Here is a 26517-nt window from a genome sequence, read left to right on the forward strand (position 1 = left end):
CCTCTTGATGATGCGATCTCCATCAGTGGTGGTGCTTGGGCCAAAAAAAATTGGGAAGGGGGTGCGATGGGCCAAATCCGTACATATGCTTCACTAAATCTTCATGGGCTGGGGGGGGGGGCTGACTTTGCTGTAGCTCCGCCCGTGAGCTCCATCAAGCCCAACTAGATGAACTAGAAACTGCAATTGCTAATGCTAGCATCGAGACATGTCAAGGGGCAAACCAGATCCGCTCACTTAAGCGACCAGGAGACACAAGGTGGGGTTCACTTCCTGGAGATGCAGACACTTGTTTCAGCTACATGTCCTCCTATGAGTTCATATTTACCTTATGTCTGATGAAAGAAATATTTGAGATAACTGAATTGTTTGGCCAAGCTTTACAGAAGAAGTCAGAGGATATTGTGATGTTGTTCGTCTAGTATCATCAACAAAGTAGTGTCTTCGACCATTTAGATCAGATGATGGATATGAAGAGTTTATTAGCATGGTTGTTGAATTTTGTGGAAAACAACCCATTGAGATTCCTGACTGACGAAGTTTACGTCATGCGGGGTGGTCGTGCTCGCCATCAGCCTAATCAGCTCACCAAGGAGCATTACTTCCGAGTGGAAATATTTCGTTGAACACTGGACACTCAACTATTTGAAACAAACCACAAGTTCAATGAGAAGGCAATGGATCTCCTATGAAAGCCTGATCAGTTCACCAAGGAGCATTACTTTCTTACTAGGTTTAAGGCATGGGTATTGTTGAGATTAAATCTATGTTCATGATGAAGAATACAGTCACCATATGCAGCTGCCAAATCCATTAACAACACTATACTCAGCAAGGGTGAAGTGATGGTTGACGTTTTCTCCGTCGGCATGTCACATACATAACTCTATTGGAGAAGAGCAAGCAGTGTATTGGTTGTTGACTACACTGATTACCCTGTAGTGAAACATGTATCTATGGACATAGATAGTACTACCAATGATGATTTAGCGTAGTGTTTCATCCATCAAATAGTTTTTTATTTGATGTTTTATTACCATCGAGTTGTACAGATGATATCATTTTACAAACTAGAAGCCACGAGAGCCAAAATATTTCTCGATTTCCTTTATTTTCCTGATTATATCTAAGGGATTGCTACTCCATTTGTGATTGTGTGTTCTTTCGTAATTTTATCTTACATAAAGAAAACCTAAGAACGGAGTACTAAAAAATAGATTGATGTGAATTTCACGGGATCGTGCGCACCTCTAAATCTGGTCGAGTGAATCGTCATGCATGTTTGTGGCTTGCAGGAGCACGCCGCATCCGAAGTTCTCGGCGGGTAGGTAACGAATGCCCAGGCAGCGCCGCGCTGCCGTAAGCGTGCGCTCCAAGTCGCGGCGCACGGTTAGTTACAGCTGTCCAACAGAAACGCACACTACACACGTCCCTCTGTTCCGGAAGACGGGCCCACCGAATCATCTCGATCGTCGCTCCGCTCGCCGCCGTGCCCAGCCCCAGCAGCATATACACTCACGGTTAGCGAGCGTCAGACTAGCGACGTCACCCACCCTCCCCTCCTTTTCTCTCCACAAATCCGCACCTCCGGTCCGGAATCCAGCGCCGCCCTCTCCTCCAGCAGCAGGCACGGAAGGCAGGCCGCCGGCGCCGATTCGACTAGCAGGTGCCGTACCTCCGACTCCGATCCTCCCCCGCTCCGATTAGCACATCCGGCGAGTAATTTAGTTGCGCTTCCGGTTTGCTTGCTGCCGTACCGTGCGAGACTCACCGCGCGTGTCGCTCTCCGCTTAATTAGCCAGAGTTTTCGGTCGATCGTTTGGGGATGCGTTGCAAGTGTTTGATCGGTGTCGCTCGTGCCGTGCTGTTTGGTGATTTTTTTTTTCTCCGATTTGTGTTCGCATGGATGCGTTGATGGGTTTGCGTTGATGAGTATGTTGCGACTGGATTTGAGATCATGAATGCTGCTAGCGGTTCGTCTCCCGTGTAAGATTTACGGGCGGTTTTTCTTCGATTTTCCCTGACATTTCGATCGGTTTTGGCTTGCAGGGAGCAGTTGGATCGCGGAGCCGCCACCATGCAGGAAGTTCTCCTCCCGGCCCACCCCGTGCCGTTCGGGTTCGGGTTCGGCCCAGGGCCGCTGGGCTTCGTCGATCGCCGCCTCTGCTCCCCCGCGCTGCTGCTCCCCACCGGCGACGGCCTCATCCACGGCGGCTGCTCCCCCTTCACCCCGAACCCCAGGGCGTCCCCGCCAGCGCGCGGCGATGGCGTCTTCTACCGCGGCTGCACCCCGAGCCCCATGGCGTCCCCGCGCGGCGCCACCCCGAGCCCCAGGTCGTCCCCGCCCGCCTCCACCACCTCCTCCTCGTCCGGCTCCCGCGTCTACGACGACACCGCGGCGGCGGCGACGGAGCACCGCCTGCGCATGGCCCGCTACGCGCTGCAGTACCAGGACGCCGTCAACCGCTACCACCTCTGCGTCTCCCAGCTCGCCGACGCCGCGCGCGAGGCCGACGCGCTCCGCCTCCACAACGCAGGGCTCCGCGGCGCCAACAACGGCCTCGCCGGCCGCGTCGTCATGCTCGGCGGCAACCGCGGCCCCGCCATCGCCCTCGCCGGCCAGCTCCGACGCCTCCACCTCGGGCCGATGCAGCCCATGCCGGGGGCTCCGACGATGCTGCCTATGCCGTGTCCCGCCTCCCCGGGTCCTCCGATGCTGTTGCCTATGGCGCGTCCAGCCTTCCCGGTTCCTCCGATGCTGCCTATTCCTCGTCCCGCCTCCCAGGGTCCTCCGATGCTGCCTATTCCTCGTCCCGCCTCCCAGGGTCCTCCGATGCTGCCCATGGCGCGTCCCGCCTCCCCGGCCGAGAAGCACGCGGTGCTGCCGAAGAGCATCTCCATCCGCTCCACCGGCTACCTCAAGATGGCCAGGAACGGCGGCAGCGGCAAGAACCGCGTGACGAAGCCAGAGAACGTCGGTTCGGTGAGGCCTAATCCCAACCCCTCCATTGCGACTCAATCGTGCTTGCATTGCAATCCATGTCGCTCACCTGTTCGGTCATTTGCTTGCCGGTGATCATGCAACAGCAGCGCGTGTTCGTGGGCATGGACGGCGCGAAGCCGGAGGAGCAGAAGGGCCAGCTGGTGACGTCCACGGGCGGGCTGGAGTTCGAGGTGTACAACCAGGGCATGTTCAAGACGGAGCTCTGCAACAACTGGGAGGAGACCGGGGCGTGCCGCTACGCCGACCAGTGCCAGTTCGCGCACGGCATCGCCGAGCTCCGCCCCATCATCCGCCACCCACGCTACAAGACCCAGGTCTGCCGCATGATCGTCGGCGGCGCCCTCTGCCCCTACGGCCACCGCTGCCACTTCCGCCACTCCATCACACCCGCCGACCACCCACTCCTCCTCGCCGCCTGACCGGCCGCCAGTCACTCTCTGTTATAGCAATTCCACGGAAGAAGCACAATCCAGAAAAAAACGGGAGACGTAGATAAGGTAAAGTTAGATGCAAAGCAAACGGCACAATGTGAATAGAGCTAGTTGAGCTATTCTTATGGGGTTGATCTGGGATTCTGGATCATGGTCTGCGACATAGGATCTTAAGTTGGGGGTTCTTTCTTTCTTACATGGTCTCTTGACATAGCCACTGGTTACAGTTACATCACCTTGTTTCTTAGTTGCGTTTTTGAGAGGAAATGGTCAGAGTAGTGCTGTAACTAAGTTTTTATTTGGGTATATCGTTGATGTTATTTTGGGGCACACCTGGGAAGTGTCCGTAGGCGACATCAGTCTTAGTTGTACTGGTTCTGGACAATTGGAGATATGTTTTTGAGGAACATGTTTGAGGAGCATGTAAAGCATGGATGTCATATTCTCTGTTTCTAGTTTCCACTGCTCTGTTTTCTCCGGCTCTTTAAGCTTGCTGTTCGCCTGTTAGGCTGTTACAGTTCCCAACTGCAGTCTTTCAGTCTAACACATCAGTTATGTTGTTTCACGGGCAATTCTTGAAATTCGCCATAAAATTTCTGAGGAACATGTCAAGGCTTGATATGTCCTACTCACTCTGATCCATATTAGTTACCACTAATAATATAGATGATCTAAACATATTTTAGTTCTAGATACATCTATAGTAGTGGCAAGTAATATGAATTAGAGAGAGTACCTATATCTAGATAAAGTTGTGAATCTTATTTTAAAACTCAAGAAGTACCTCATTATTTACTTGATTTTTTTTTTAAAACGGAGACAAAAGCTTTGGTGGTCCCTTGTGTTGGCTACCGTAGGTGTGCTGTGTTATTCGGGTCTATGTTAGATTTGGTTGTGGGTGTATGTGAGTGTGAGTGTGTTGTTTGTGTGCGATGTGGTTGTAGGTTTTCGCCCAGCATTGTCCTAAAAACTGAGCACTTTCTACTTGATTTTTTTATGTCAAGCATAGATGCCACATTATGTGTTTCTCGTTTTCTGTTGCTCTATTTACTACAGACCTTTGGCCTCTGATGTTCTAGTTCGCAACTAAAATTTGTCTGTCTAGCTATTAGTTTCGTAACAATGAATGAAGATCTCGTATAGTTTCGTGAAAGAGAAAATTTTCAATTTGGTCTATGAAGTTTGCTCCGAATGTGCGCTTTGGTTACGAACTTGTAAATCGTAAATTGTGGGTTAAGAAGTTTCCTCGCGAGAGCGTTTTGGTCATTCTGTCACGGCCAATGTTAGTTTGCTGATGTGGCCAACTATTTTTTTGCAAATAGTACCTAAAAAGGTCAAACCGAGGACTAAAAAAATAGAAATAAAAATTTTAGGCGGTAATTCGAAAAAAACACAATTGACCATGTCAGCAAACTAACAGTCACCGTGGCAAAATGACCAAAACACTCACGCGTGGCAAATTCGTGACCTAGAATTCCACGATCTGCAAGATCCTGACCAAAATACACATTTGGGGCAACTTCATAGATCAAATTGAGGTTTTTCTCTTCGTGAAACCACCTAATGGTGTCTAGCTTAGGGCATGTACAATGGAGTAATATCAGCCTTCTCTTATACTTACCATGTTGGATTTTTGCTTAGTTAGAGGAGAGAGAAGGAAGAAAGAGAAGGTTGTCTTCCCTTAACTACGGAATGATCTCTTATGAAATAAGAAAAATCTATTTTTCCCATTGTACCACTTGTCTCATCCTGCAGAAGACTCAGAGCGGATCTATCTAATGGCATGGCTGGATGTTTTCTCTTAGCCACACAATTTTCTACTAAAAATAGTTAAATCTCATTTATTACAAAGGATAGCAATAAGAGATAATACATTGTATCAGTTATATTTATCGTCTTCTCGACGTGACGCGGATTACTAACAGAAGGCACGTCCTCCCTATCACTGTATATGCCCTATACCCTCCGCATCAAGATCTAGTTGCCCAATGCTGGCTCTGCTTTTCCGGTAGAGCCAAATCTTAATTTGCTCTGTGGCGGCCATCTTGGGTGGGCTACATTGTGATGTTCGCTTCCGAAAGCCTGCATTAGGCCTCGTTAGTTTTATATGCGGAGGCAAAGGATCAGCCTGGATTAGGGCCTAATCACGGCCCAACGAACCAATGGTCTTTGTTTAGGCCCCAGCTGGATTTTGGTCCAGCCGATCCTATCCTGTTTGGTACCAATCCCTGAAGGCCAGCCAGCGACGGGCTGGAGAAGCGCACTAGAGCAGCGACGCGCGGAACCATGGCGGGCACCGTGACGCCACACGCCAGCATTATGCGCTGTCACGGGCGCGTATGCGCTGTACTTTGGCTGCCGCTTTACTCCTTGGTTGCTGCAAGAGCTGTAATGTATACTTTCCTTTGTTATTTTAGCTCTGTTTTTTTCCTACCAAATACCGAAATACACATCACAAAATACAAATTGCGCGAAAGTAAACTAAAGTATAAGTACACCAAAAATACATCAAAATGCAAGTACTCAGAAGAGCAAAATACACCTAATTACAAGTACACACCTGAAGATCTGACAAACCTTTTTTGTCGAGGTTTCCTTACAAATCTTCCACCATAAATCTACAATAATTGATTTTTTGTTTACACTCATCCTCGTCCTTGCATACTATTTTTCGGTCGCCGCCGGATCATCCTTCCGCACCATGTACAGGAGGACCCTTGCCTACACACTGGACAACTACAACTAGAATATGTTTGGCTCATGGGAATTCGACCCGTGACGCCAAGTTGGTTAATTAACTGGTGATGTGGCCTACCTCAATGCCCTGTTAGTCCTTCGCCTCTTCGACAACTACGGCGATGAGGACGAGGACGGGGAGGAAGACGAAGATGGCGAGCGCAACGATGGTGGGCAACCTGATCGGCCTACCAACAACCTTGAGATCCACCCGCCAAAGCTGACTGGGGACGAAGCCATCGAGCTCTCCGTTGCCCAGAGCGAGCTCGATGAGCTCGCCAAGTTGCAGGGCCTTGCCACCCAGCTACGAGAGTCCGCGCTGCCATCGGGAAGGCCCGTGACACCTCCAGTCACTCGGGCACGAGGTGTGCCGCCACCTCCTCCCGCACCAGTGCCTCCACCGCTACTTCTGTTCCACCTGCGCCTGCGCTAGCAGCTACAGGTGGACTTCCTCGGGAACCTTACTTGCCCTTGTTATGGACGTCGCTAGCCTTCATCGACCTCGGTGACGACGAATAGGCGGCAGCCATGGCATGAACCCTAATAGCTAGGGTTTTAATTGTCTATTTTATTTTAGTTTTTATCATCAGACTATGTAATGTTTATTGATATAATTTGTTTTCGAAAAAATCCAAATGCGTGGGGCGCTACGAGAGACCAGTGGCGGAGCCAGAACTTCAAGTCTGTGTTGTCATTCTAAATCTGTGATGTCAAACGCATATATTTTTAATTGTTTTTAATATTTTTTGACATGATTTTTACTAGCACACAAAGAATTTGACAAAAATCTGTGTGGTCATATGACTACACAGGTGTACATGTGGCTCCGCCACTGCGAGAGACCCGACCCAAACAGAGAAGCGCTGATCTGTAGCTCGACCCAAACAAAATAAAACAAACACATTTGATGTTTAAAATGTATATTGGTGCGATGAACATACCCTAAGAACAATCGTGCACGTGACATCAAACCTCAGCGACAAACAAAAATCATGTGTGCAAGTGCAACAACACAAAACTTATCCATTTATTATCCTGATCTCAGATAGACAACAAAAATTGCAGCTGAAGCAAGCTTAATCATCTCAATGCTTAACACCCCTGCTGCAGCCTGCAGCTACACTCCACAGTAGGCCTTAAGCTTGTCCTGGTGGCGCCCCCCCCTCCTCGGAGACGCAGAACCGAACGAATTCGTCGTAGTCGTAGTCCCTGAAGCGGCGAGGGTGGCCGCCGGCCTCGTCCACGAGCTCGTCGGGCGCCCGGATCATTGACCCGCCGGGAATGGAGAAGAGCATGGCGGAGTACCTCGTGACTTCCCCGCCCACGCTGATCCGGTGGAACGGCGCGTGCACTCGGTCGTTCGACCACGCCTGCATGCGCAGAGCAGCAAATCGATCAAGGCGAGGAAAGATCGGCTACAGGGGAGAGCAAAGTTCAAGAGTCAACTCGATCGTACCCGGAGAGCGTTGCCGGCCATGACGACGAGCGACGCCGGCGACGGGCGGACGAGGATCCACCGGCCGTCCCTGGCCTGCATCTCCAGCCCGTCCACCTCGTGCTGGCACACGAGGCTCAGCGAGTTGGTGTCCTGGTGCGACCCGTACCTCACCTCCCTCTCCTTCTCGTCGGCGGTGGGCGCCCCGTACTCTGATACTCGGAACAGATGCCACATGGGCTCGCTCTGGGCCTCGGCAACTCCGAGCCCCTCCACGACCATCCGCCGCACCGCCCCCTCCAGCTCTGCCATCCGCGCCGCCGCGCCATGAACGGTCTCGCTGCCGATCGTTCCGGCGAATCTTTGGTGTGCTATATCAGACCGGCGAAGCAAAGAAACTGATGTATTGACGGAGTGTAGATATATTACCAGAAGGCAACGTTGTCGGCGCCGGGGAACATGAGCTCGGCGAAGGCCTGGATCTCGTCCGGCCTGTGCCCGTCGACGATGGCGAGGCTTTCGTATGCGTCGAAGCCCGGGAGGTCCCCAAGGTAGCCGTGGAAGGGCTTGCCGGGCCCGTAGGTGTTGCGGCGCTTGATGTCGGCGGGCAGCGCGAAGAGCGGGCGGACGGCGCCGTCGAAGAGCGCCGCGCGGTGCGCCGGGGCGAGCGCCGGGTAGTGCGCGTCGAAGCAGCCGAAGGTGGCCAGCGCGTCCATCACCTGCGCGCGCACCAAGTCCCACCGCCCTGTCCCCGGCGCGGACGCGTCCACGCCGGTGAAGTCGACCCTCGGGAGCTGCGCCGCGCCCATCGTCCTCGGCTCCTCGCTGCCCGCCTCTCGGTCGAAGCTGGTTAGATGGTCAAGCTCAGCTGTGTCTCTGTGAGACTCGGACAGCGATAGGGTTGGTGGCTACGTGGGCCGCCACAGTTGACTCTGCATGCGTTTGAAATGGAAAGATTCCATATCTCCTAAAAAAGAATAACATACTGCTAGTTCAATCAGTGAGGAGAGACTGGAGAGTGGAGAGGCCATATGCCCATATCTAGTCCAATGGAGTAGCTTTGCCTTTTTCTTTTGAATTTGGTGTAAAATGGATTCTGATTTCGCCGTGACACATTCAGTGCCTGGAGAATGGAAAAGCATGAAAGAAAACGTCAAACTCTTCGACTTAAAGAAGTCTAAGATCAAGAGGTTAACTTGGGAGAAACTATCTCAGCTTCGTAGCCTCGTCGATCTACCTTGTCTTTCTTTGTACTCCGTATCTTTTTTTTTTTAATGTTGTGCATGTTCTCTTCTACCTGATGATGGGCATGTTTATGTTGTTGCTCTAGACATTTTACTTTTTCAAACTCTTGTATAGTATGTTTTTTTATTTATAAAACGAAACGTAAGCATTTATTTCAAAGGTGAAGTTCATTAAGTGAAAATTTCAAGTTCATCCATGATGCACCATGAATATGAACATTTCAAGTCAAATGAGTCCTTCGTAACTCGTAAGTTACGCTAGCTCTAATTCACAAGTAAGTTATGTTACAGAAATATAGGTTAAAAATGTGTGATCAGCATTGCCATGGTATTATTTTGGAAGTACAAATTACAAGTAAAGTTAGAGTATCATAAAATACTTTCCGAGATGAATATGCATATATGATTATCGATTTTTGAACTAAACAAAGACAATGCTAACAATCGAAGTTTTGATTTTTTTTCAACGTAGGTTCAAAACGTATATTGGTGGAGATTGAGGAAACCATGGCTTTGATTTATGTTAATCCAAACAATTGGGGGGGGGGGGATATCCAAGATTTAAAAAGAAAAATTAGATAAATGAGAAAGCAGTGATGATGCCAAATCTAGGAGTGTATGGAGTAAATTCACGCAAACTCAAATGTTTGAAAATTTGTTGAAGTGCATACTCGAATAAGAGGCCGGCCAAAAACACAAAAGCACCCATTGACCATTAATGTATAGTAAATTCCACCTTTTTTTAATCGCGCAAGGTGCATTTGTGACAACTGTTACGTCATTTAGTGTAATTTGTATTGACATATTCCATGCGGGAAACCTTGAACATGGTTTAGCATTTTGCTTTCTTTTAGATAGTACCAACATGTCACTTCGATAAGGCACGGAAAAAATGTAAAGATTACAGGGTGCCATTGACGACCATGTCCAAAATTTTGCACTAGAAAACCTTGCTTAATGGTCGTGCACTAGAAACAAGGATCCAATTTATTAAAAGAGGTAATCTAGTCGAATTTTCACTTGACCAGTCAACTAATGGCCCTACAAATGCAAAATTAGAGGGGGAAAATGAAATTATTTCTTTTATTTACAAAGATCTGACAAGCCTAGACACACAAGGGTCAGAAATCACAATAGGTCCAAAACAGTGGTGAAAGGAATTAAATTGGTGGAAATCCACTTTCACTCGATGCACCCAGTGTCTAAGCCACATATATTATGATGCTAAAAATATCCAAAAAAATGTCCAGCTGTGTATCTAAACATTTTATGTTTGTTCGCTAATTTTCGTGTGGCATGTGTACAAAAATAACTTTTGATGCTCAAACAGCTTTTCATTTGACAACTTACTAGAATTTGTACATCCAGTGATATTTTTGAAATATTTCAACATTTTAATATGTATTTTTTTAAGATGTACTTTCTCCGTTAAAAAAGCTTCTTAACTTTGTCTAGATTCGTATATATATAGACGTATTTTAGTTATAAATACATCTTTATCAAGAAAAAGTTGAGAAGGTTTTTTTTTTTTTTTGAAACAAAGGGAGTATATCTACATGTGAGCCAAAACACACTTTGCGGAGATCGGTAAACTCCCGAGCATGCCATATGGATCCATGTTGACACCTTGCAGTTAGTGGACCACAGAGTACTCGTACCGAGATGTATCAAAGACAGGCGTGACAGGCCTGACGAACTACGTAAGAGCGCACACGCATACAGGGCCGTACCTGAGAAAACGGAGGCCCCGTGCGAAACAAAAAAAATTGGCCCTCAACATAACCATTAGCAATTAGAAAAGCAAGGTTTATATTATATTTATTATTAGGTGGTATAATGTTTTTGGACGAATTACATCTAGTGGGAAAATAATCTCAGAATTCAAAAGTACTGTCTTAAACATGATATTCTTCTTGCATTTCTTGAGATAAAATGTTCAATTAGTTAGATGGTGTATTGAGGGTGGAGTCTGCAACGGATCTTAAATTTATTCATTGTATCAACAATCTATTCAGTGAAAGTCGTGACGGAATTAAATCCGGCGTAGGAGCTGCTGCGAAGAAACTTGGAAGATCTGCCGTCATGCTGTATGAGAAATAGTCATCAAAGTAAAAAAGATAAGAAGGGATAGAGAAAGGGAAGCGTGTGTGAGTTGGACCCTCGTAGGAGGCATGTGGAGTTAATTGTATGGCAAGTTCCTAAGAGGTAGTACTACAATGGGTCAATGCATTTAATAGGTCCATCTAATCCTTTTATTAGGAGTATACTAATTAATAGCTAAACATGAAAATTTGGGGGCCCTCTGATTTTGGAGGCCCTGTGCGTAGAGCATTCTGCACCTGCCTCTGAGACGGGCCTGCACGCATATCAATGCATCATAACCACAAGTTTCTCAACACTCAACCGACTCGTGGCGTGACGTACTGCTATGCTTCTAGTCTTCTCTTCTAGATGAACGATACAAGTACACGACTACTACTACCATTCCGCTAGTACGTACGCAGCCACGTGCATAAGTTGACAGTGAAATATTCATCAGGGATAAGAATCCGATGTGCAATAATGTGGTTTATACTCTCTATATTTGTTTTGTCAAACGCATGTGTTGGAAATTCCCAAGCATTTTCATTCAAAGCACATGGTCCTGAAGTCGGACCATTCGAGGCTTGATCGATACGGATGGCAATGAACGCAGCCATGGAAAAGTTTACCTTGACAGTAACGTGCACAAGACCAAATGGTGGAGGCATTTGAAACTTGGGATACCTTGGTACTACTTTGAACAGGTTGGGATTTCTCTCGTTCTTACAGCTTTACATGGGACGAACACATAGCACAATACTACGACTGCTTACTACTCCACCGAGTAATTCGTAGCAGCAATAATAATCTAACGGGAAGCGAGCAAATGAACTTGAAAATCTCGCTTCAGATCAACATGCAGCTGTGCTCGTTGTTGACACAGACACGCCTTACGGCAGTGGAACATGATGCTTAGCTAGCTAGGTTGATGACGACGCGGTTGTGGCGGAGGAGTGGAGCATGGTGGTGAGCTCCTTGGAGGCGACGATGGACTTGTAGATCTCCATGACCAGCCGCTTCTCGAACTCCGACGGCCCCTGTGCCGCCGCCGTGCCGGGAAGCAGCAGCTTCTGGTGCTTCCGCCTTGGCACCCGCTTTGTCCACATCCCGTCGCTAGGCACCGCCGTGACCGCCGCCTTCCTGGCCACAGCGAGCATGCCGCCCACGTACGCGTCCCGCAGCCGGCACAGCAGCCGCCCGGGTAACGCGACGACCGCCCGGACGACGCGCACACGGCGCAGAATCAGACCGCGCAGCCGCACGCGCCACCCGCCGCTGCCGCTGCCGCGCCGCGCGCCGCCGCCGAGGCGCTGCGTGCTCTTGGTCCTGCCGCCGCCGTCTCCGTTCTCCAGGCGCTGGTACTTGCGGCGGCGCCAGTGGGAGCGGATGCCCTTGGTGAACCCTATCGGGAACGCCTCAACCTCCATCGGTCAGCAGGTGTTTGGACTTCGGAGTCTGGTGAGGAGGTGGTGAAGCTTTGGCAAGCGTAGCTGCTCGATCGGGGAAATGGGTTTGTTGCTGAGGTGCAGGTGTAGTTTGGCTTTTGCTTTTGCAGGTGTAGTTTGGTGTGGAATGGCGATGCGGCGGCGTCCCTTTTGTAGGTTCGGGTGCTAGCTCCTACACCCGAACCTTCGATGCCGTTTCGCGGCACATGACACCATGGCCGACGATCGCCACGTTGAACCGCACACCTGGTGGTGACTTTGCTGCTGGACCGGTCGTTCCCCGCCATCGTTTTCTTACGTCACAGGAGTCCCATGCATGGCTATTTCCTTTTGGTCAAATTCGTGGCTAATCAAGTTGCACGAATTAATGGGAGACTAGGGTAACCAACGGCAGCACCTACATGTACCATGAACGTCTAGAAGGTGACCGGGATTAATTAAGTTGCGGTTTGGATGGTAGAAGATTCCGTTGCTTCACTTTTTTGTAAGCTTGCAGTACTACGTACTCCGTACTAGCTGGATCACTGGGATTGAGTAGAGGGTTTGTGTTGCTGGTCAGAGACGATGGTAAGTGTCTCGATCGGTCGATCCTACCATGAATGTTCCTTCAAATATGGAGTCTTGGATATCATAGCTTGTTTTGGTGGTCAAATTAAGCGGCAGGTGACGTGGTAATCGGAAGATATTGAAGTCGAGTAATCACGTAGAGCTCCACGTGATCTAGAGAAGAAAATAAATATAAGTTATGTAATGCGTTTTTTACTAACATCCCTTAGCTAAGCAAATTCAGCCTTCTCTTTCTTCATTTTTTCCCAACTGAGCAATTATCCGACTTGGGAACCATAAGAAAAGACTGCCGTCACCCTATTGTTTATGTTTTAACATAATGGTTCTTGGTCAAGGCAACATCCGCGAGGTTTGACATTTTATTGCGGCTCGTGTTTACCCGGAGTATACGCTATGTGGAACTTTTGACGCCACTGTGATTTTCTATGTCAATGTCATCTTCATGAGAGGAGGACATGAAGAAGGTTATGCTTCTCTCCCACAGAAATATGTATGGAGCATATAACACCTGATTACAAGCTTGTGATCTACAAACTCAGTTAATCTCCTACAGAAGTTAACATCAAAAAAGCTGGTATGAGAAGATGAAGCAAAATAAACCAATGATCGATGTGTATGGAAATGCACTTTTGATCGCAGATTCCCAGGTGTAGATGCTTCCTTTACCCAATTTTTAAGAAAATATTTAAAATTTTGGCCCATATATCTCCACATTCTTTGTGATCACTTAAAAGTTTCGTAAAAAAATGTCATTTTTCATGGCATATGTAAAAAGACAAAATATGCCTCACAAAAGTCTTGTTGTTGCACGAAATTTGTGTATTTTGCACATGCCACATAAAAAATTGATTTTTATTGAAAGAACATATGTACACACAATACTTTTAAAATATTTAAACATTTATACATTTTAAACAGAACCCTCGAAGTGTACCTTCTTTAGTTGTCCAGATATTTAACACACTGTTGACTTTAATTTTGTGTACTTTTCATCTAGAGTCATGGATCCTACTTTCGCATTGGAAGGCATGCCTTCCAATCCTCTTGAGAAATATTATGCCCCAGCAAGACCGAGCATTTAGCATGGCTTAAAAGTTGACATGTACATTTTTCATATAGCTGAAGTACATCAACTACCTTATATGCTTGCTTGACATTTTCTTGTAAGAACAAGAGGCTATCATACACAAACAAAAGGTGGGATATCCCTGTACTACTACAAATCTTCAGTTCTTGTAACATGTCCGACTGAATTTGATTGAACAACAAAGCGGAGAGGCCCTCACCAACAAATAAACATAAGTATGGTGACAATGAATCTCCTTAACGAATCCGTTGGGTGGGGTTGAAGCTTTCAAGCAATTTCCCATTAAACCTAACAGAAAAAGGGGCAACTTCCCATTAAACGCAAGTCACTTTCCATTTTAGCCATGTTTTTAGTATACCGAATATTCTGAAGGCTTCCTCTAAAAATCACGAATCAACTCGATCATCTTCTTTCATCAGGTCCAACTTATATGCACAAAATTGTACAATTGTTTGTGATCCGCTGTGAAGGGCATGTATACATTCAAAGGCGATGGTTGCATTGTCTCTGATCATATGCCCCGGCAAAAATGCGTTGTGACTTCCTAAAATAATATCCCGCAGAAGAGGTCTCATCATATTCACTAGGCATTTTGCAACAACCTTGTACTAAATAACACTGCAAAGACTACTTGGTTGAAAGTTTTCTAAAGTCATGGGGTTATTTATTTTTGGAATGAGGACAATACATGTGTATTTACTCCTTCAGGCTGATCAGGCATGTCTCCATCTTCAGAAAAAAAAAAAACAGAATGCTTCAATATTATCTTCTTTGACCGTACCTCAATTTCTTAAAAAAAACGCTGGCGGGAAGCCATCGGGCCTGGTGGTGCATTGGACAGACCAATGTGCAAAAGAGCAGAATTGATTTCCTCATGTGTGAATGGTGCACATAAGGATTCATTAATTTGTTTGGTCATCAACTTTTTGCTGGAATAAATTGGTTATGATTTCCGGAGCTACGTACGGATAGATTGGTCAACAGTGTACAAATCTCTGAAAAAAAAAATGTTGTCTGTTTCTGCATAACAATCTCGGATCAGTGGTTGCATCATCATCAGCCATCACAAACTCAGAAAAACTTTGAGCTTTCGCGGGATCTTGATCTTCCACATATTGGTCCATGATGACACTTATCCCCCTTGTACCGAGCTAGAGGAGCCGGCTGAACCATCAAGCCAAGCCTTGCCAAGACCTGCATCGACCACATGTGCTTGGGCCGCCGGTCAGTGACGGATGGTACACCAGGTTGCTAGGCTGATGCTGTGTTTGTGGTGAGGTGCGCGGCGGAGGAGTGGAGCATGGTGGTGAGCTCCTTGGACGCGACGATGGACTTGTAGATCTCCATGACCAGCCGCTTCTCGAACTCCGACGGGCCCTCTTGCGCCGCCGCCGCAGCCCCAGGCAGCAACAGCTTCTGGTGCTTCCGCCGCGGCACGCGCTTCGTCCACACCCCTTCGCTGGGCAGCGCCGTGATCGCCGCCTTCCTGGCCACCGTCAGCATGCCGCCCACGTACGCGTCCCGCAGCCACCCCAGCAGCCGTGCAGGCGCCGCGACAACCGCTCGAACCACGCGCACGCGGCGCAGGATTAGCCCGCGAAGCCGCAGGCGCCACCCGCCGGAACGCCGCGCGCCGCCGCCGAGCCGCTGCGTGCCCTTGGTCCTGCTTCCGCCATCGCCGGCCTCCAGGCGCTGGTACTTGCGACGGCGCCAGTGGGAGCGGATGCCCTTCGTGAACCCTATGGGGAACGCCTCCACCTCCATGGCCAGCTAGCTAGCTGCTGTTCTTCCGCGTGTGCGCCGGCCGGCTGGTGGTGAAGCTTTCTTTGACAAGCGTACCTGCTGGGGAAATGGAGTTTGTTGGTGAGGTGCAGGTGCAGCTCGTCTTTTGCTTCGCGCGCTGCTGGTGGAAGTTTGGTGTGGAATGGTGATGCCGCCTCGTCTCTTTTATGCAGCAGGGATGATCGAGGCCGTGTTGTTGGTGCGTGCTAGCTCGTACATCGGGTGACGTGACAATATCATGCCACGTTGAGTCGCACACCGGTTGGTGACATGGTTCTGGACTGATCGTTCCCGGCCGTCGTTTTCTTTCACCACCTCCCCGTGCATTAATTCATGGCTGCAGATAAGTTACGCGAAACGGAACTAGGACCAGCATAACATATGTTGAACATCTAGAAGGTCGCCGGGATTATAAGACTAGTCACGATGGGAATTATCATATCATACCTAGTATCATGCACATGATACTAGTTTATGATACTAACCCCACAATGCATAGTATCATAAAATAGTATTATAGTATCATCATATTTAATGTTTTGTAGAATCTCAATGCAAACGTGTGTACATGATGTGTTTGTCATTAAGTTTTCTAGTTTTACGTGCTATGATACGGTATCATATTAGAGCAAGTACAATAGATCTTTGTCAGCTGGCTACAAGGTACTCCACATCAGCAAAATCTGAGGTGGAAGAGAGAGAAGGCATGAGAGAGAAGAGAGCAGGTGCTTCGTATGTAGCCCGACTACACACAAAAAACGAGACAATGCAGCCAGCTTGTAGCTTGCAGAGAGTGCTTTGGCCGGCTCTTCCATCCCCATCTAGTCTTGCATGCACATGCAATCATTAATTATTAGATCTATTTAAATATATCATAGAGCCAACACAAGAGCTAGCTTATTGTACATGTGTAGGCTTCAAGTGACATGTGCAGACTATATTATTAACCATGCTCTTATGATACCACTCTCATCTCTCACCTCATTAATTGGTATGCCACATCAGATTTTTGCCAACATGGCATGCATGATACTACTTATGATATTCCCATTGTGGCTAGTCTAAGGGGTACGGCTTTTCCCACTTTGACTTTAAAATGCTCATAAACAACCAGGCTTAAAATGCTCATAAACAACCGCGGGCTTAAAATGCTCATAAACAGCTCTTCCCCCTTTGACTTTCGCTCTCCTCTATTTCTAGTAGACTAAGCCTGGTCCTGCTTTGCGAGTCCAATAGGCCTAGTATTCTTTTGGCAGTCATGCATCGTGATTATTATTTGCTTACTGCTGCACATTTTATCAAGATTAACCTGTGGGAATAGTCGTCCCTTCCTTACCAAGAAAATACGTAGCTTAATTTTAGTTGCAATCTCATGTGTAACTAAAAATATCAGTTTTAACCAATGCCACTCATGGCTAGCATAAATCACAACGCAATCTTATGATTTAGAAGTCGATTGAGAACTAAATTAATTTTCAGTCAACTGAAAATTAGTAAAACCTATTATTAAGTGGATGTTTGGACGAGTAAATTGGCTAAAGATTAATTCAGTCACTTCATTTAATACTTCATCTGTTTTAATGAACAAGGCATAAATTTTGTTCAAAAATTCAATAGTCTTTATATTTGACCGGTCTTATAGAGAGAGAAAAAGAACATCAAGCGTAAAATATACTTTTATAGTATATTTGCTTCATATATATTTATATTTTTCTTTTTTATATTTAGTCAAACTTACTAAGCTTTGATTGTTAACTAAATTTCTATAACTCTTTTGGAATGGAAGTACTAGTACGTACGCTTGTATTTGAGCATTGACCAGCCGCTAAGGTGGGGTGTGTGTGTTGGGAGCTCGTGCCACTGTCTTGTGGTTCCTCTGGCCAGAGTCGACCTTGGAACGAATCTCTCCTGCCATGAAAGTTCGTTCATACCAAGTCACGGTTATCATATTATAACTTGATTCGTTCGGTCAAATAAAAGCCTCAGGGTTGACAATTTAATACACGTGTGGTAATGGGCCTCTAGCAAAGATTCTCAGACTCTTGTACAGGTAATAGTCAATTCAGTGGCTTGGCTTACACGTTCTTTGAATGTACGAAACTCTCTGAATTAGAACTTGACTATTCTCTGAATGTACTTCCTCCGATAGGATTTAATTACAAAAGGATCTTTCTAACATTGATTAAACCCGATCAAAAGTAGTACAAGTTTGGACTTGCACTGGTAACTCAGTGACTGGTGAGTGATCGAAGCGGTCACTTTTGCTTCGGTGTCCCTCCCTGTTCAAACTTTGGTGAACTCAAACATATGAATGGCCATGATCTTTTCGTACCTCCATAAGTATTTCGTCGGCCACATCGGCTGGTAGAAACATTAAAAACACCTAGTATATCTAAACGGGTGTATATATAGAATTTGATATGAGTTTTTACGGGCTAAAAAGAATAAGGCACCGGAAAAACTTACCCCTTTAAGTTTTGGTAGGGGGGGGGGGGGGGTTACCTCGTGAAGGAATTTCACGCATCTTGGGTTTTCTGTGGTCAGTTTCCAGAGTTGAGGACATGAAGAAGGTTACGGCTAGTCACTCTCACAAAAGAATTTATGAAATGATAAAGACTTTCACAATGCATTGTATCGTAGTGCGCCATCCTCTGAAATTCAATTTCTTTTTCATATACATTGCCGGCATTGTCATCGGCACACCCCAAACGTGTCCGGCATATACACGCCGGCTACAATTTGGAGCTCGCCGATGAAGATCCTCTAAACTGGTTGAAGATTCCTTCGCTTGAATGTTTGATACACTCGTACTATTGGACCATTGACCAACGACCAAAAGTAAGTTGCAGAGCTGGTGGTGAGGTGCTTTTGGAGTGTGCCGCTGGCTGGTGGCTCCTGGCCTCGTGGGGTCAGAGTAGCACGAACGTTTATTTCATATCAAGTCTTGGATATCATATCATGACTTTAAAGTTGGTCTCAAGCTCAAGTGTCGTGTCTTATTTAAATTGCACATGGATGCATAGTCAATGGAAGGATGATCATGGTCTTTGGCTGCGCTGGTTTATGAGTTCTTTTAGCACAATCACGTACACATGTGTTTGGTTTTTTTTTTCGAAATGGGTACACATGTGTTTGGTATGCTGGGATAACTGAATAAACATATATGTGCAATTTTAGTTTAGAAAGGTTGGTGCGTGATCGCGAGGATCACTTGGCAGCTCATCCGACGTACACTGTTGACTGTTGAGTGAAGCGATGGAGTTAAGTGACGTGAGGTAACAACATAATAGTTCCTACATAGGGATGTTTTAATATCAACATGATATTCAGCATCTCCGACAACACGATGAGGAAGTAGACATCGAGGACACACACAACTAACAATAAAGGGAAAAAAAGATCTACCATATTATACCCTATATAAAGTTTAAACAGATTCATGCCCCCAGATTGCTCGAGTACTGTAGACGAGCTAATTTCTTCCAATCGTTTGACAGCACGTATGCCACATTTACCCCATCTGTTACTGTAGATCCATCAAATTGGTTTGGCCACATTTTTTTTCCTCTTCGGTTACCGGTTGCTTCCCGGTTGCCCTCCCGGTTGCTTTCTTTTCATGTGGACATGTGGAAAAAGCGGCAAGACAAGCCCACCATGCGTTGGTCAAAGCGGTGCTGGTAGTTCCCACTTCCCACCAACGAATAATCCAGGAGCTCCTCCAAATTTCCGCTCCCTCCTCTACCACGAACCTCTCCCCTCTCTCCAATCTGCCGGCCGACAATCCCTCCTCCTGCGCCTCCATCCTGCCCTCCGACAGCGTGATGGTGCGAGACGGTCACGGTGGTGTGCGTGTATGTGCTGATGGTGGTGGTGCTGGGCCGGCGCCGGCGCCGTCGGCTAGGCGGAGCCCAAGAGGCACATCATCCTCCCGTGCCTCCATGTCGTTGCCCAATCGTTTCCCCTCACCATGGCACAGCGCAACAGCCCCCGAGCGGCCTACACGCCGAACGGAAGATCCGGCGGTACCGCCGCCATGGACCACCTCACGTTGGTGGCAGCCGCCACACAAGCGATGGGCGCGTATGAGGAGCACATCCAGCCGAGATGGCGATGGATGGGGAGTAATTGGAGGAGGAGGGGGAAGGAGATGCTGATATGGAGGAGGTCTGGAGGACAACGACGAGATGGACAGGCAGCGGTCGAACCAGGTGGCCACCCGAACAGAGATGCTGATGCCGCGACTTCTGCGGCACAGGAAGCTCCCCATCAACCAAGGAGAGATGACCACTGCTGGCATCGGGGTATTCAGGTGTCTTCAAACGAATGCCCAAGATTCAGTGCAGAGTATAGATCTGATGCAACTCCCTTCACGTGATTGTACAAATTAGGGGAGAAATCAGCAGACAAGGTAGCGGATTAGCTTCTAATTTCTGAATTTTCCCCTTTCTTTTCTTCCATTCAGATTTTTTGTTTACCATGAATACCTAGCATTCAGAATCTAGCGCCCCCACTGGAGATAACGATGGAGGAGGATCTCACGCAGGTCGCCAGGAGGATATGCGCAAACGCCACCGTCTTCACACGGAGCAGGGGTGGAGAAATTGACTTATTAAAAAGAGTAAGACAGATATGAGAAATAAAAAAAAACACACAAATAAGAAACTGGATCTCAAAACATTGTATATTGATGATGATTCGGAAGGGCAGCAGCCAGGACGCCATGGTCGTTTGGGATGTGTGCTGCTGCTAGGAGGCCACCGTCTTCACAAGGAGCAGGGGTGGAAGGGCAGCAGCCAGGACGCCATGGTCGTCGGAGGTGCGCTGCTGCCAGGAGGACGTGTGCCAAGGACGCGGCATTCACACTCAGCAGGGGCGGAAGAGCCCCAAAGAGGATGCCATGGTCGTTTGGGAGGTGAGCTGCCGGAAACTGTGGCTTTTGTTTCTTTGTTCTAACACACAATCCTGACTTGGCATGATTTCTGTGCTTGGTGGACGCGCTCATGGTGCATCTTCTAGCATACTTTAGAGTCTGTTTCATCCCAATCAAGCAGTGGATGGAGCCAGGCTATTGATCACCTCTGCATTTCGGATTTAGCTATCAAGATCAAAGACAGGCCAGCCTGCACTCCTAGCTTTGCTACCACAAAATGCTTAGCCACGCACTTTTGCATGTTCCTAGCCTCTGGCGGTTTCATTCCCTCCTCTGTTATGCCCCCTACTTATGCCGCACTAGGCTTATAATGGCAGAATATGTACTTTGAATTCTGGTTCTAGCCAACAGGGTATACTACATTAATATATTTGGCTATATATGATAATAAATAAGCAAGAGTGAACATATAAGGTACTTTGTGTGTTTTACTAAATGGCACGGTGTTATTCTTAAATTACATTGTTCACATATGCATGTAATTCTACTTTCAAATAACACGGGAACAACTATACAAACAAGCCAAAAAAAACCTACCTTAAATGTGAATTTCTCCTTGATAGATTCTCTAGGTCTGGTGCTATTTATATTCAAATGTCCTCCTATATTACAGGGTCTAATGTGCCATCTACCTTGGATATCACTTGCATTGAAAGCAGTTTGGCTAGCGGCCAGTTCTTGCATGGTCTCGACATGCCAGATGGTTAACCTATTGTCTCTCTTTCTGATATTGGTCTCTATCCCACCTGTGGTTGAGCTTTCAACTGAAAGTTGATGAATTTATAGGACGAATCAGAGACTGAACATCATTTGAACCTATCAATTCATGTAGGTGTAGGTTACCAATTTAAGATATTCCTTTCAGCTTATTTATGTAGTTTTCTGTTGTCTTGCCGTCCTAGATGTTAGTTATGTACGGTATCTACTGTCTAATTTCTTCTCTGATTTGTAAAAATTATGTACATATAGTGATGGTTCAGTTTGTTTACTCCAAATGTAGTTGTATGCTCAATTTCGCTATCAGATTATTCTCAGATTTTCTTATTTTACTCACTTCAATATCGTTCATCTTCAGTTTTTTTCCCGAAATCTACTGATTTTTTGTACTTTCTCGGTATGTTTTCTCAAAGATAGCACCAATTCTATTCATCATTTGTTTTCAGGTAATTGGCTGCTCAGATCAATCTGGCATACTCTCAATTCATTTATCGTTATGGTTCATCTCCAGGAAATGTTCAGTTTCTTCTGAGATTAATTATCCACCTACCATTAGCCAACACCAAGACAACACACTCTTACACGGGAACATACTCTTCGAACGACATAATTTGACAGTGAAGCTATAGGCCTACTACAACAATCAACAAAGTTATAGGAAGCCTACAAGCATTTCTATAGTTTTGCTGTCATACTTGGAGCTCCAGTTCAGATTATTGATCTTTGCGTATCAGTCATGTGTTCATAATTTGATACTAGGACCATAGAAGCATTTTGTCTCACGCATTTGATTATCTTTTCTCTTCAAATTTTATACCTCAAGTTCAGATCATGGTCTTTGCATGCCATCTTTTTTAGCTTCTCAAACAGGTAATCTAACAAGGAAGAACCACATGTTTTAGAAATATGGGAGGGAGGTCACAGGTACGAGCAATGGTGAATATGATTAGTTCTTTCCATCTAAAAGATATAGTTGGCTTCATGTTTGTACAGACACGTTGAACAAAAAAACAAATTTCCATTTCCATGACTTCAGTATGCAATCACATGTGATTGTATCAGTATCAGTATGCAGTCATGAACAAGTATTCCAGAAAATGCAGCAGTTCAGAATGTTCTTATATGTCTTGAATGAGAGAAGTTAGAGTGTTCCAACCTTTACTAACAGGTCCAAGGTTCTCATACTAGATTGATGAATCTGGAGCACACAACTTGTGATCCTTACCTTGGATTTTCTGACAGTTGCCTTTGGGCTTTTTGTGAAAAGCAAAACTTTCACACATACACACTCTAGGATAGTACTGGGGTCGTCGCTCCAGGTGTGCTACTCCCTAAAATCCTGTGGAAAAATAGGGGTGAAACCAAGGTGTTGTGTAGTGAGATAACTACAAGTTCCAGGCACTTCCTCTTTTATTTAAACATCATATGCCTTGTTGTTGTTTGCCCTTTGTTAACCTTGCTGTTTTATTTTCTTTTTCTTTGCAGATGTTCCAGTTTTTTTATTTGTATTGGATCATCTTTTTTTAGAATAACAAATATTGGATCATCTTCAGTTGTGCTACCATAATTTGTTGAGCATCCGTTCTTTAGTTTCTTTTTATTTGTTTGTTTCCTGCAAGTCTTCACAAGGGGCCTTCCGCAGATCTGTATTTTTCGCCTCGTGTACATTGGGCCTGTTCTTTCGGGCAGGTAGTTTCTGTAGATGCAAATTTTCCTAATAGTGATCAATGTTCTTGGGCCAGCAAGATCGAATAACAAGGTTCGGTAAGCACAAAAATAGATCAAATTTAAACAATACTGTTTACTCTTTGCTCAGCAAGCTAGCAGGATCCATCATTTCGTTAGATCTCAACATATCAAGTTTCAGCAAGCTGGCACGATTCCCTGAGGCATGATGTGTCAGCGAAATTTGTTCTTCTCTGGTTTCCTTAATGTGTTAATTTTAACTCAAATCTGTGTACAAGAACTAAACTACTAACAACCCTGATAAGGTTTTAAGAATTCCAACATATATCAAGCTACATAGTTTAGTATTGGATTGAGATTGCTACATAGTTTATTCCAGTGCTTCACATTAACCATACAGGGAAGAGCAACATACCACTTAGTGTCAGCTACTCAGCTAGATCTGCACTCCACTGCCATTCCACACGAGCCACTGAAGCAAAAAAGAGCAGTACCATCAGAGGAGCACCAAAAAGACCAGCAACGCCAAGAGAGGGAGCAGGCGGGAGCATTACCATCACAAGAAGAGCAGCAACGGAAAAGCAGCGCCAACAGAAAGAAGTAGGTGCACCATTCTCCACATGTTCTTGAATCCGCCTTCCCATTGCCCCGCTTAGCTCCAATTTGCCCTTGCCTCTACCTCTCTGCTGCCCCAGTTTCTCCTCCTCTTGCAATTCCCGCTCGCAGGGTCAGCAATTGCTCTGTGTTTTCCATTGCCCAGCTTCGATTTCTCCTTGCCCCGTCTCTTCACGACCAGCGACGCTGCGCCTCCACGCTCGCGGCCTCAACTTTGCCGCTTATCGGTGAGGAGATCGGCCCCCTCCACCTCGGTCCGTTGCTCTGCTGCATATCCACGTCCCACCTCCACAAGCCGCTGGATTTTTGTCGCCCCCTTCTAGAGGAGCACGGGGAGGACGCCCATGAGGGAGAATGGCAGAGCGTACAGAGGAGAGGAGGAGTCCAGGGAGCCGCAGGCCGAGCTATCAAGCTTCAGGACGCGCGCCGTGCTACAAGCTGCACGGTCGAGCTGCAGGCCGCGTGCCGGAGCTCCAGCCCGCGCTCGATTTTGGGGGACGTAGCGGGTACCGTGGGGCAGGAAGGAGTCGGAGGAGGAGGACACCGGGGGAGGGAATGAGGGAGGTGAGGCCATCAGGGAGGGGAGGGGAGAATGTTGTCGAGTCGGTGTCGATGCAGGGCGGTGCCTGTTGTCTGTTCTGTGTGGCAGTGTGGGGAACTGGGAGACAAGTGGAGAAGAAAGGGGGTAGCGCCTGCTGTCATTTGGATTTTTTTTGAAAGGAGTCTATTTGGACAGAAGAGAGATTAATAAGATAATAAAAAACATATGTAAAACTAAATAAAAAATATTATTTTTTGTAAAAAGTTGATTTTTAGTTTTAAAAAGGAATTCAAAACAAAATAGTAGTGACTAAAGTTTGAGTATGTAATAATATAAATTTTGGTGTGGACCATTTATCATTAGGTTCATGTGAATTGTTCTGATGTGTCGACATTATGTTGTGTTTGAGAGATGCAGAGATTTGGTTGTTATGGGCAATTAATATAATACTATATGGGAGTGGGATATAGAGAGTGAAATTTTCCAAAATGTCAGTTCAAACCGAAGCAGAAAATCTTTTAAAGAGCTCTACAAATAGAGATACAAATAGTTATATTTGCTGCTTCTCTTGGATTCACTCTTATATCAAGTCAGCCATTCTATCTGGGCTGGCAAGATCACATTTGCCATTTTTGATCAAAAAATCTGTTCCAACTGAAGAGACAATCAACTCGACAAATTTATTGAATTTGCTCTTATATCAAATCGACCATTCTATCCGGGTCAGCAAGACCAACTTTAACAATTTTGATTAAAAATTGCGCATGATATAAAACGGGTGCGGCGTGCCGCCGCGCCAAAGCATACTAGTAAACCATTATAGTTGACAACACTATGACTACTTGAAAAGGTTGTCCACAAGTGAAGCCTTCTTAAAAGAAAAGACGAGTGAGCATGACCAACGCAGGATCTAACAAAGGCTGGATCATGGGTTTTCACCCTGGACAGGAAGTTCGAGCAATCTCCACACAAAGCTATGGGTGATAGTGCTTACGCGTTGCATTAGATACTTCAATGACAACAACTAAATACCAAACTTGCCATAGTAAACGAGGAGTCATACCCCAAATGTAGATGCTTCACATAGCAGCAGTGACAATGCCTACTGCTTGCATCAGATCATGACTTCGACTGTTCTAATTACTATAATAGAAAGAGTTTTTGGGGATACATTCCAAGATGTCGTTGATAATTTGACTGGAAACCAAGGAAAAGATGCAATACTCATCATAACAAGTCAAGACATGCATGAACTGAAAATAGGTCAGCTTTGACTGAGAATGTTTTTAAGAATGTCCTTTACAACTATCATGGTAAGTCCGTTGTTGCATGTTTGGTGATGCAAGCTCTGTAAACGAAACCCTTTCTGAAATACTGATTCAGTTATCTATGTGGAACTCGTGTAAGTCTTGATTTAATTACTATTGTAATTTTCTAGGATTTTAATAATTTACCAAACTTTTTAGTTGTAACAATTTATTTACATTTCATTCTCAAGTTGTGGCTGTCATTTTCCATGCGAAATAATTTCTAGTTATAATTTGGCCTACCTTTCCATGTTTTCATGTCATTATATATTTTACCTCTATATGTTTTCTTCTATACATGAAAACTCTATTATTTTGATTAAAATTTATTTGTTATATTTTTTGGTAGATACATCAAACATGAGCTCATTGTGAAATCTACAAAAGTATATTTTATACAATGAACCTTACCTGTTAAGTGGGCTGCGTCAACTAAATACTTGGCGTTAAGCCCAACAGAAATAATGGGAGGCCCTTGTATGCGCAGGTATAACCCAGCTCGTTACAAAAGCATGTTAACCTTTTTTTTTTTGAACAAGCACTAGTAGAAAAAGGGGATTCCGTCCAAGCCTTTAGTACCGGTTTCCTTACGAACCGGTACTAAAGGGTGCATTAGTACCGGTTGCACTGCCCAGGCCGCCTGCAACCTTTAGTACCGGTTCGTGCGGGACCTTTCGTACCGGTTCGTGTCACGAACCGGTATTAAAGGGTACTTTAATACCGGTTCGTGACACGAACCGGTTTTCCTGCTCCCCACGCACCTCCACCACCACCACCCCCCTGGATCGACTTTTTTTGCTTGTAAAATACAAATGAAAATGATAGAAAATTCAAAAAAATAAAATGTTTTCAGATTCTTGTATGTTATGCAACCTACTATTCGGTGAAATTAAGAAATTCGAATTTTG

At 45.9% G+C, this 26517-nt stretch overlaps 4 protein-coding genes across 4 annotated transcripts; 1 reads left to right on the forward strand and 3 right to left on the reverse strand.

Annotated features, from left to right (window-relative positions):
* The first annotated feature begins 2077 nt into the window (after positions 1-2077).
* LOC124648265 (zinc finger CCCH domain-containing protein 39-like) lies at positions 2078-3423 on the forward strand. The gene is made up of 2 exons (XM_047188056.1): positions 2078-2983; positions 3091-3423. Exons 1-2 carry the CDS (start codon positions 2078-2080, stop codon positions 3421-3423), a joined length of 1239 nt encoding a protein of 412 aa, XP_047044012.1.
* Positions 3424-7307: 3884 nt separating this feature from the next.
* On the reverse strand, positions 7308-8415 carry LOC124707011 (probable 2-oxoglutarate-dependent dioxygenase AOP1). The gene is made up of 3 exons (XM_047238674.1): positions 8036-8415; positions 7628-7946; positions 7308-7541 (listed from the first exon to the last, which is right to left on the reverse strand). The coding sequence occupies exons 1-3, from the start codon at positions 8413-8415 to the stop codon at positions 7308-7310; spliced, it is 933 nt and encodes a 310-aa protein (XP_047094630.1).
* Positions 8416-11548: 3133 nt separating this feature from the next.
* On the reverse strand, positions 11549-12413 carry LOC124705697. The gene has a single exon (XM_047237404.1). It carries the CDS (start codon positions 12357-12359, stop codon positions 11853-11855), a length of 507 nt encoding a protein of 168 aa, XP_047093360.1. The 5' UTR covers positions 12360-12413; the 3' UTR covers positions 11549-11852.
* A 2869-nt stretch (positions 12414-15282) lies between these two features.
* On the reverse strand, positions 15283-15795 carry LOC124648266. Its single transcript, XM_047188058.1, has one exon. The coding sequence runs from the start codon at positions 15793-15795 to the stop codon at positions 15283-15285; it is 513 nt and encodes a 170-aa protein (XP_047044014.1).
* Positions 15796-26517: the final 10722 nt, after the last annotated feature.

This window comes from Lolium rigidum, chromosome 4 (assembly GCF_022539505.1).
Source record: "Lolium rigidum isolate FL_2022 chromosome 4, APGP_CSIRO_Lrig_0.1, whole genome shotgun sequence".
NCBI lineage: Eukaryota > Viridiplantae > Streptophyta > Magnoliopsida > Poales > Poaceae > Lolium > Lolium rigidum.

Excerpts from the sequence above, each read along its gene's own strand:
- LOC124648265 (XM_047188056.1), top strand. The coding sequence starts at position 2,078 with ATGCAGGAAGTTCTCCTCCCGGCCCACCCCGTGCCGTTCGGGTTCGGG. Across the intron at positions 2,984-3,090 it reads AGCCAGAGAACGTCGGTTCG|CGCGTGTTCGTGGGCATGGA; the intron begins GTGAGGCCTAAT and ends ATGCAACAGCAG.
- LOC124707011 (XM_047238674.1), bottom strand. The coding sequence starts at position 8,415 with ATGGGCGCGGCGCAGCTCCCGAGGGTCGACTTCACCGGCGTGGACGCG. Across the intron at positions 7,947-8,035 it reads GCCGACAACGTTGCCTTCTG|CGAGACCGTTCATGGCGCGG; the intron begins GTAATATATCTA and ends AACGATCGGCAG. Across the intron at positions 7,542-7,627 it reads TGGCCGGCAACGCTCTCCGG|GCGTGGTCGAACGACCGAGT; the intron begins GTACGATCGAGT and ends CTGCGCATGCAG.
- LOC124705697 (XM_047237404.1), bottom strand. The coding sequence starts at position 12,359 with ATGGAGGTTGAGGCGTTCCCGATAGGGTTCACCAAGGGCATCCGCTCC.
- LOC124648266 (XM_047188058.1), bottom strand. The coding sequence starts at position 15,795 with ATGGAGGTGGAGGCGTTCCCCATAGGGTTCACGAAGGGCATCCGCTCC.